This window comes from Pistacia vera, unplaced genomic scaffold, assembly GCF_008641045.1.
Source record: "Pistacia vera cultivar Batoury unplaced genomic scaffold, PisVer_v2 Contig913, whole genome shotgun sequence".
Taxonomy (NCBI): Eukaryota; Viridiplantae; Streptophyta; class Magnoliopsida; order Sapindales; family Anacardiaceae; genus Pistacia; species Pistacia vera.
In genome coordinates this window covers 308,823-320,310 of record NW_022196794.1, presented here as the reverse complement: position 1 = coordinate 320,310, position 11,488 = coordinate 308,823, and the positions used below count along the sequence as shown (strand labels likewise).

The 11,488-nt window shown below is 36.3% G+C and overlaps 2 protein-coding genes across 2 annotated transcripts; both read left to right on the top strand.

The window, feature by feature from the left end:
• The first annotated feature begins 1,967 nt into the window (after window positions 1–1,967).
• LOC116119949 (RHOMBOID-like protein 5) lies at window positions 1,968–2,711 on the top strand. Its single transcript, XM_031405888.1, is given in 3 exon segments — window positions 1,968–2,094; window positions 2,187–2,359; window positions 2,448–2,711. Coding segments are annotated over 3 exon segments (564 nt in total).
• Window positions 2,712–10,384: 7,673 nt separating this feature from the next.
• LOC116119948 (RHOMBOID-like protein 5) lies at window positions 10,385–11,094 on the top strand (the record flags this gene model as incomplete). Its single annotated transcript, XM_031405886.1, has 3 exons — window positions 10,385–10,478; window positions 10,570–10,749; window positions 10,814–11,094. Coding segments are annotated over 3 exons (555 nt in total), but the record flags the coding sequence as incomplete, so codon positions are not given.
• Window positions 11,095–11,488: the final 394 nt, after the last annotated feature.

The following is an 11,488-nucleotide window of genomic DNA, read 5'->3' as shown; positions in this document are numbered from 1 at the left end:
TGCCCACATAAGATATAAAGACCATTCTTCTTAACACCCTTAATCAGCACATTTCAATTTTTGTACACTTCCAGGCAGCCATTTTGTGCTTTATAGGAACAACCAGATTCATCCAAGGTTCCAAGTGAAATTAGGTTACGTTTAAGTTCGGGTATATACCTAACCCTAGTGAGCAGAACTAACTTACCATTATTCAGCCTAATGGATATGTCACCTATTCCTTGAACCTCACAAGAGTGATTATTGCCCATGAATAATGTTTCTTGTTCCCTAGTTTTAAGTCTTTGAAACCAATTTCTGTTTGGACTCATGTGGAAGGTACAACCTGAGTCTAGCACTCACTCATTACTTCTAGACATATTGGAAATAGTAAGAGCTTCAGATATTTCTATGTTACTACTTGTGCTAGCTAGATTGGTTTCTATACTGGCCTGTTTGTTCTTTTTAATCTATTCATAACAATTCTTCTTAAAGGACCCTGTTTTGTTACAAAAAAAAACACTTCCTAGATTCACCTTCAGGTTTCCCATTACCCTTACTAGTCTTTATGTTTTTTAGAGCCTACATGTCTCTGAGGGTTCTTTCCAGTTTCTTTACCAGATTGTCCAGTATCGAATTTCCCTTTTACAAACAGATTACTACCACTACATTTTTGAATCTTTAATTCTAATTCCCTTGATTTTAGCCTAGAAACTATAAGGTCCACACTGAGTACAGTTCCACTATACTGAAGGGCATTCTTTACCACTAAGTATTCCTCTGGTACGGAATTCAACAAGATCATGGCTAGGCTGGAATCTCCTAGTTCTTGGTCAGTACCATTTAGGGTTAGGTTCATTTTTAGGAATTCATCCAAATTTTCATCTAAAGATTTTGCTTGGTCCATTTTATAAGAAAACAAAGCACCTTTTAGGAAAGCTAAATTAGGAGCAGATTTAAGAGCATATAAAGATTCAAGTTTACCTTAGAATGGAATCGGAGATTCCACGCCATCACCTTTCGAAACACGGTGTCAGACAGGTTCATGATGATCAAGTTATACACTTCTTCGTCCACATATGCCTTCTTCTTCAGCTTTTCTTCCAGCCACTTAGTGACATATTTCTCTAGTGCAATTCCCACCTTGTTGTGGCATAAGAAGGCCTTCATCTTCTTTTTCCAAGTGTTGAAACCAATCTTCCCATCATATTGGGAGATTTCAATGCGTGTGATGCTCATAATTTGAATTCAAAGGAAAACCCTAAGAAATCAAGATTGTGTCCTATGGACTCGATTTACTGAGGATTTTAGGGGATTCTAGCTGTGTTTGGAACTCTAGGACTCTTGAAACTAATTAATCAAAAAAGCCCCAAAAATATTTCGAAACCCTAGAATTTTCAATTTGTTTTTGAGGAACCCTAAACTCGGCTCTGATACCATTTTGTAATTCCAGTCTCACTAATCCTAATCAACTTCCAACACAATCAATCAAAGAACGCAAAAGGAAACAGATCAACACATAGTATTTACCGTGGTTCACTTGTTCAAAGTTGAACAAGCTACGTCCACATTGAGCTCCAGAATATGGATGCTCGCTGCACTAATATTAGTATCACAAATAGATCTCCCCTTACAACATTCACTATCAAGAACTACTCAGAATTCAACCCAGTACCAGTAAATCTACAACCCAAAAAGAGAACTCCAAACCTGATTCTCAAGACCACAAAGAAACACAACTTTAATGGACAGATTAACTAAAGATTTACACACACACATAGAGAAGCCCTATTCTTGAACCCTAACGAAGAAATTTGGGGAAGCTTTCGATTGAGAGAGAGATTGTCTTCCGAGAAAGAGAGAGACTGTAGCTTTTATAGGTTTGACCAGTCTTCAATTTTCAACTATTAGATTACTTAAAAAAACAACGGTCAAGATGCAGAGTGAATTTATGTCAATAAGACAGCGTATAAGGCTTCACATATAACATGGAGCAAGGTGAACGATGGCGTTTATTCTCTTGCATGTTTCTTCATTCCAGTGTTGTCCATTTACTTTTCAATACCTTTACCCTTCTACCCACCGGTATCCAGCTCGAAGAGGAATTCGGATTTTGCAAGAACATTAAAACTGAGCTACCTAGTTAATCAATCTCGGATAAATTTCTATTCATTTTTTTATTGATTTTTAAATGAATGTGGATGCAGTGAAGATAGGAATCTTATATGTACTTGCCGGCTTAGGCAGAAGTATTTTATCTTGTCTTCATCAAGATCCTACAAAAGACATTGTTTCAATTGGTGCATCAGGTGCCCTTTTCGGATTCATGGGTTCGATGCTGTCCAAGTTCATCACAAATTGGACAAGCTACTCGGATAAGGTGACAAATTTTTTTAACCGAAGCTTCTTAAACTTGTATTCATAGACTCATTCATACAAACAGATGTTTTTGATATATTGATTATCAGTGTTTTCAATTGATGATGCTACTGGTAATCATTTGCCTGAATTTGTTACTCGGATTGATAACTAGAGTGGACAATATGGCACATTTGGGGGGATTCATCAGTGGATTTTTTCTAGGATTTGTTCTTCTAATCCGTCCGCAACATGGATATGTTGGCAGAAAATATGTTTTACCAGGATATGAAACAACTCGCCACAAATCCAAGTACCAGTTCCATCAACAGCTCTGTTGAATTACATCGTTTGTCATCTTAATCGCTGGGTAATTCATAAAATTACTAATGAACATTTTCTCATTAACAACACAAGGAAAAATTGCCCTATTTCAACTTAAAAGATGTGTTGGAATAGGTTATAATGGCGGACTAAAACACCTATTATGAGGTCAAAAATGACAGTGTCAATCTATCGTTTTGAGCCAGTCGTTGAAATATAGATATTCCGATACAAACCTTGCGTCGAAATAAGATTCATATACTTTTGTTGTCGGAAGTTTCTATCACGGTGCTATGGAAAAACAGAAAAGGCATATCTTAATGTAGTTCTCTGTCGAAAAATGACATTGTTATGAGGTTAAAAATGACATTGTTATCTTCAAGCTCATAGTAGCTGTAAAACATCTATTATGAGGTTAAAAATAACATTGTTAATCTGTAGTTTTAAGCCTGTCATTGAATAAGAATTTTGATGCAAACATTGCGTCGAAATAAGATTCACATACTTCTGTTGTCAGAAGTTTCATAAATGCATATCCTAATGTAGATTTGCATCCAAAAAGGCTTTCTTATGATCATTTTCTAAAGTTTTGTAATATAGTGCTAACTAATTTTGCAGGTACATGTTTTTCATATCATTGCTATTCAAAGGCTTTCAAATAGACACGCTTATCCCATCCATACCTCTTGACGACCTAGAAAACACCATAAGTGCCCAAAGCTGAAATACAACAGAACAAACTACGTAATTACAACCGGTATAAAGCACTAAACTTGATATATATCCTAAATTTGCTTGCATAATTTTTATATAATGTATATGTACGTTCATTCTTTAAGAATGGATAAGAGATCATAAAATTGTCTTTGTTGATAACTAAAATCCGAAGGCTCGAAAATATTGACAAAGATCCTGCACTAAAGGGAGATAGGACACAAAAACCAAGAGTGAAATAAAAAATTTTTTTATGGAGGTGAGGTTGGGCAATTTGTAGCAAATTGGTGATTGATACCATGTGAATTAAAGGAGAGTTTGATGAGATATATATAGTATTTGTTTCATAAACATTATGTATCAGTAGCAAAGAAATCTCTCTTGAGTTGATGACTTTGAGATATAAATGTTGCTAGAAAAATGTGAGATTATGATTATAATTTTAATCGTTGTTTAGAGTGTAATTACCTTCTTGAAATTCAATGTAAAATTGATTCATATAGATGTATGCATTCTACTCTTTTCATGTATCCAATACTTTTATAAGATTCCTTAGATATATTGTTTTGACAATATATATGTATTGTTATGCCTAAAAAGTTAGGGCTGATGTGGACTCTCGTCAGCAACAGCCAATCAGGGCTTAGGAAGGTTTGTGTCGTCTAGACGCTGCCACTGTAAACCCCACGTTATTATTCTGATGCCCTAAGGTATGAAATTTACCTTTTCAAGTAATTTTCTTTTTTGAATGGAAGGGTAAAATGGTCAATTTACATGTATTTCGAGATGTGGCCATTATAAAGTGTAAAGGGTGAGGTCATTGAAGAGAAANCTGCTGTATTCTTTGCTAAGAATAATAAGAGTGGAAGTCGAAGTAAACACATCGACATTAAGTACTTAGCAATAAGGGAGCACGTTAAAGCCAAAGAAGTGCTCATTGAACACATACATACTGAGCAGATGATTGCTGATCCTCTAACGAAAGGCATGCCACCAAAGACGTTCAAGGATCATGTTGTCCAAATGGGACTATGTCCCGCTTTGTCACTATGAGAGGTAATACTTTCATTGTCTGAAACTTTGTAATTTAGTTTGTTTTCTCTTTTAAGTTGTATACATTTTGGTTGGAGCAAACAAACATTTAGAGGACTTGGAACAAACATTTGAGGTTTGTTCATAAAGTGATATTCCAAATTTAAGCGTTTATTTAGAAAGAGAAGAATTGCATTGTAATACATGGAAGGTAATACTTGTTTCAAAGGGACTTACCGCTATGATTCATGTACTTTTTCCTCTTTCTAATTGAACATACCGCATATACATCTCTTGTGTTTTGGATTATATTAGAGTTTGGACCAAGTGGGAGAATATTAGACTTTTTACATTATGGTCCTACACTTTTAATATAATTTCATTAAGGTCCTACACTTTTACTTTTATGCTGATGTGGACTGATGTGGATTTTAATGTAAAAGTGTAAAAGTCGTGTCTCTTCTCTTGAGCAGTTGTCTTTGATGGAAAGACAACTACATATAAAGGAGACTTTACAGGTCCCCATTAGACGCAATTTTAATTTTTGATTCCCAAAAACCATCACCCAAAATTGCAGTCAGTGGAAGATCCTGTAATTATAAAGGAGCAAGAAGATCAAAGAACAATTGCTATGGCTAGAGGTTTGTCATTTACTTCTGCATATATTCCATGGAGATTTTTTATAGAAATTGATTGTATTATCAATAAATATTGGAATATGAATGTGTTTTACAAGAACTACTTAGACTTCAACCCAGTACCAGTAAATCTACAACCCAAACAGAGGACTCCAAACTTGATTCTCAAGACCACAAAGAAACACAACTTTAATGGACAGATTAACTACAGATTTACACACACACACGGAAGCCCTATTCTTGAACCCTAACGAAGAAATTTGGGGAAGCTTTCAATTGAGAAAGAGACTATCTTTTGAGAAAGAGAAAGACTGCATCTTTTATAGGTTTGACTAGTCTTCAGTTTTCAACCGTTAGATTACTTAAAAAACCAACGATCAAGATGTAGAATGAATTTAAGCCAATATGAGAGCGTATAAGGCTTCACATATAACAATCTCCACCTTGAAGCCTTATTCTTTCCTCTGATAGCAACATCCAGGTGCAGCAAGCTTTTCACATACTCCTTCTCAGCTCTATGAAATCAGTTGATGTGAAGGAAGTTCAAGTAGTGCTTGAACTTTGCAGAAGTTACAACTTTTTTTCCCATATCAACTGGGTTCTCTTCAGTTGGTATTTTCAATAGATTCAGATTTCCTTTTTTGATTTGGTCTCGGACAAAGTGGTACTTCACATCCACATGTTTTGTCCTCTCATGATATACGGGGTTCTTGCTTAGATGAATGACACTTTGATTGTCAGAATACATAGTCACAAGTCTATCCATCAAAATTGCCTCTTTCAAGATCCCTTGTAGTCATACTGCCTCCTTGAATGCATCAATCACTGCCACATACTCAACTTCTGTTGTGGACAGTGCAACCAATGGTTGGAGTTGTGATTTCCAGTTGATGCAATTTCCACCTAAGGTAAAGTAGTAGGTTGTGGTGGATTTCCTTGAATCTCGATCTCCTGCAAAATCAGAGTCCACATACCCAAGAAGATCAAATGTAGAGTTTCTTTTGCAAAAATCTAATCCAACATGCATTGTAGTGTTAATGTATTTGAGTAACCATTTTAATGCAACCTAGTGTTCTATTCCTAGATTTGACATAAACCTACTCAATAATTATATTGCAAAAGAAAGATCAGGCCTGGTGCTTATCATGGAATACATGATAGATCCTATGGCACTAGAGTAGGGTATGGTTTCCATTTTAATCCTATCAGCATCAGTTTTGGGGCACTATAACTTGCTCAATGTAAAGTATCCTGCTAAGGGTAAGTTGACAGGTTTAGCATCAGTCATTCCAAACCTAGATGTCAGTTTTTGCAGGTATGGTAATTGGTGAAGTTTCACTCTATTTAATTTTCTATTCCTATCAATCATCATCCCCAAAATCTTTTTTGCAGACCCTAGATCTTTCATATCAAACTCAGCACTCAATTTTGATTTTAGTTCATCTATATGTGACTTAGACTTGCTTATTAACAACATGTCATCTACGTACAACAGTAAGTATATAGGCATGTTATTTATACAAGCAAAGTAAAAACAATTATCATATGCAATTCTATTAAACCCAACTCCTACTATGAATGAGTCAAACCTTTTGTACCACTGCCTAGGGGATTGTTTAAGTCTATAAAGGGACTTATGCAGTAGGCAAGCATGTTCAGGCAAGTTCCTATCTTTAAACCCAATTGGTTGACACATGTATATTTTTTCTTCTAATTCACCATGCAAAAGGCAGTTTTAACATCCATTTGTTCCAATTCTAAGTCATAATGGGTCACAATAGCTAGCATTAGCCTAATTGTCTTAAACTTAACTACAGGAGAGAAAATTTCTGTAAAGTCAATACCTGCCCTTTGAGTAAAGCCCTTTGCCACCAGTTTGGCTTTGAATCTTGGAAGAGCTGAGCTTGTTATGCCTTCCTTTAATTTGTAGAGCCATTTGCAGTCTACCAGTTTCTAGTTAGCTAGTTTTGGGACGAGGGACCAGGTTCTGTTCTATTTTAGGGACATCATTTCCTCCTTCATGGCTTCCGACCATTTGTTTCTGTCTTTGGAGCTCATAGGTTCTTAGTAGGTTTTAGGTTCAGACCTTACTATCTCTACCCCAGTATCAAGGGCAGTCTAGATTAAGTCAGCATAGCTATACTTGTTAAAGGGCCTTATCTCCCTCCTAACTTTGTCTCTCACTAATTGGTATTCTGCTAGGTTATCATTCTAGACTTCATTACTGTTTTTAGGTTGCTCCTCTTCTTCATCTTGGTCCCCATTGTTTGGCAGTGTGGGACTTTGTGGTTCAGTGGCTTCAAGTTGTTCAGAATGTTCTGTCAGGCTTGGTGGCTCCACCTCAAATTGAGATCTCTCTATTTGATCAAGCATTTTAGGATCTGTCCTTGGCTTACTTGCATTGTCATTAGAAACCTTGCAAGGAAACATGGTCTCATTAAAGACTACATCCCAACTGATTATAACCCTAATTCCTGGTGCATCCCTCCCTCACAACTTGTAGCCTTTAGTCCCTTCTTGATACCCTAAAAAGACAAATTTAAGGGACATAGACTCTAACTTACCCTTTCTAGTGTGTGCATATGCTGCGCACCCAAAGACCCTTAGGTGGTTGAGGTTTGGTCTCCTTCTTGACCATCTCTCTTCTGGACACTTAAAGCTTATTGAACTTGATGAGCTCCTATTAATCAGATAGGCTACAGTGGTTAGAGCTTCTCCCCAGAAAGTTTTGGGCAAACCAACAGTAAAAAGAAGGCACCTAACCCTTTCTAGGAGAGTTCTGTTCATCCTCTCTACAACCCCATTTTGTTGTGGGGTTACCCTGACAGTCATATGCCTTAGTACCCCCTGATTGACACAGTAAGTATCAAATTCTAGGTTACAGAACTCCAACCCATTATCTGTCCTAAGTGTTTTGACTCTTCTATTTAATTGAGTTTCAACCAGATTTTTCCATCCTTTGAACTTAGTCAGGGCTTCGTCCTTAGTCTTGAAAAGGTATACCCATACCTTCTTACTGTAGTCGTCAACAATGGAGAGGAAGTACATGTTCCCTCCATGTGACTTGACCTTTTCTGTGCCTCAAATATCAGCATGTAAATAGTCTAAGCAATTTTCAGCAAGGTGAGTATCTTTGTGGAAACTCATCCTGTGCTATTTCCCAAGGATACATGTTTCACAGAAATTTAAAGTAGACACCAGATCATTACCAAAATAACCCTGCTGTTTCCATGCATTCGTGCCATTTTGGCCTATATGGCCCAATCTCAAATGCCATTTCTCTGCAGCAGATACATTAGTATAAAGTAAAGTAGAATTAAGCACATCATGATAGTATTACCAAAATAAGATATAAAGACCATTCTTCTTAACACCCTTAATCAGCACATTTCCATTTTTGTACACTTCTAGGCAGCCATTTTGTGCTTTATAGGAACAACCAGATTCATCCAAGGTTCCAAGTGAAATTAGGTTACGTTTAAGTTCGGGTATATACCTAACCCTAGTGAGCAAAACTAACTTACCATTATTCAGCCTAATGGTTATGTCACCTATTCCTTGAACCTCACAAGAGTGATTATTGCCTATGAATAATGTTTCTTGTTCCCTAGTTTTAAGTCTTTGAAACCAATTTCCGTTTGGACTCATGTGGAAGGTACAACCTGAGTCTAGCACTCACTCATTAGTTCTAGACGTATTGGAAATAGTAAGAGCTTCAGATATTTCTATGTTACTACTTGTGCTAGCTAGATTGGTTTCTGTACTGGCCTGTTTGTTCTTTTTAATCCATTCATAACAATTCTTCTTAAGGGACCCTGTTTTGTTACAAAAAAAACACTTCCTAGATTCACCCTCAGGTTTCCCATTACCCTTACTAGTCTTTATGTTTTTTAGAGCCTACATGTCTCTGAGGGTTCTTTCTAGTTTCTTTACCAGATTGTCCAGTATCGAATTTCCCTTTTACAAACAGATTACTACCACTACATTTTTGAATCTTTAATTCTAATTCCCTTGATTTTAGCCTAGAAACTATAAGGTCCACACTGAGTACAGTTCCACTATACTGAAGGGCATTCTTTACCACTAAGTATTTCTCTTGTACGGAATTCAACAGGATCATGACTAGGCTGGAATCTCCTAGTTCTTGGTCAGTACCTTTTAGGGTTAGGTTCATTTTTAGGAATTCATCCAAATTTTCATCTAAAGATTTTGCTTGGTCCGTTTTATAAGAAAACAAAGCACCTTTTAGGAAAGCTAAATTAGGAGCAGATTTAAGAGCATATAAAAATTCAAGTTTACCCTCGAATGGAATCGGAGATTCCACGCCATCCACCTTTCGAAGCACGGTGTCAGACAGGTTCATGATGATCAAGTTATACGCTTCTTCGTCCACATCTGCCTTCTTCTTCAGCTTTTCTTCCGGCCATTTAGTGACATCTTTCTCTAGTGCAATTCCCACCTTGTTGTGGGATAAGAGGGTCTTCATCTTCTTTTTCCAAGTGTTGAAACCAATCTTCCCATCATATTGGGAGATTTCAATGCGTGTGATGCTCATAATTTGAATTCAAAGGAAAACCCTAAGAAATCAAGATTGTGTCCTATGGACTCGATTTACTGACAGTTTTAGGGGATTCTAGCTGTGTTTGGAACTCTAGGACTCTTGGAACTAATTAATCAAAAAAGCCCCAAAAATATTTCGAAACCCTAGAATTTTCAATTTGTTTTTGAGGAACCCTAAACTCGGCTCTGATGCCATTGTTGTAATTCCAGTCTCATTAATCCTAATCAACTTCCAACACAATCAATCAAAGAACGCAAAAGGAAACAGATCAACACATAGTATTTACCGTGGTTCACTTGTTCAAAGTTGAACAAGCTACGTCCACATTAAGCTCCAGAATATGGATGCTCGCTGCACTAATATTAGTATCACCAATTGATCTCCCCTTACAACATTCATTATCAAGAACTACTCAGATTTCAACCCAGTACCGGTAAATCTACAACCCAAATAGAGAACTCCAAACCTGATTCTCAAGACCACAAAGAAACACAACTTTAATGGACAGATTAACTAAAGATTTACACACACACATAGAGAAGCCCTATTCTTGAACCCTAACGAAGAAATTTGGGGAAGCTTTTGATTGAGAGAGAGACTATCTTCCGAGAAAGAGAGAGACTGTAGCTTTTATAGGTTTGACCAGTCTTCAATTTTCAGCTGTTAGATTACTTAAAAAAACCAACGGTCAAGATGCAGAGTGAATTTATGTCAATAAGACAGCGTATAAGGCTTCACATATAACATGGAGCAAGGTGAATGATGGTGTTTATTCTCTTGCATGTTTCTTCATTCCAGTGTTGTCCATTTACTTTTCAATATCTTTACCCTTCTACCCACCTGTATCCAGCTCGAAGAGGAATTTGGATTTTGCAAGAACATTAAACTGAGCTACCTAGTTAATCAATCTCGGATAAATTTCTATTCATTTTTTTATTGATTTTTAAATGAATGTGGATGCAGTGAAGATAGGAATCTTATATGTACTTGCCGGCTTAGGCGGAAGTATTTTATCTTGTCTTCATCAAGATCCTAAAAAAGACATTGTTTCAATTGGTGCATCAAGTGCCCTTTTCGGATTCATGGGTTCGATGCTGTCTAAGTTCATCACAAATTGGACAAGCTACTCTGATAAGGTGACAAATTTTTTTAACCAAAACTTCTTAAACCTGTATTCATAAACTCATTCATACAAACAGATGTTTTTAATATATTGATTATCAGTGTTTTCAATTGATGATGCTACTGGTAATCATTTGCCTGAATTTGTTGCTCGGATTGATACCTGGAGTGGACAATACGGCACATTTGGGGGGATTCATCAGTGGATTTTTTCTAGGATTTGTTCTTCTAATCCGTACGCAACATGGATATGTTGGCAGAAAATATGTTTTACCAGGATATGAAACAACTCGCCACAAATCCAAGTACCAGTTCCATCAACAGCTCTGTTGGATTACATCGTTTGTCATCTTAATCGCTGGGTAATTCATAAAATTACTAATGAACATTTTCTCATTAACAACACAAGGAAAAATTGCCCTATTTCAACTTAAAAGATGTGTTGGAATAGGTTATAATGGCGGACTAAAACACCTATTATGAGGTCAAAAATGACAGTGTCAATCTATCATTTTGAGCCAGTCGTTGAGATATAGATATTTTAGATACAAACCTTGCGTCGAAATAAGATTCATATACTTTTGTTGTCGGAAGTTTCTATCATGATGCTATGGAAAAACAGAAAATGAATATCTTAATGCAGTTCTCTGTCGAAAAATTACATTGTTATGAGGTTAAAAATGACATTGTTATCTTCAAGCTCATAGTAGCTGTAAAACATCTATTATAAGGTTAAAATGTTAATCTGTAGTTTTAAGCC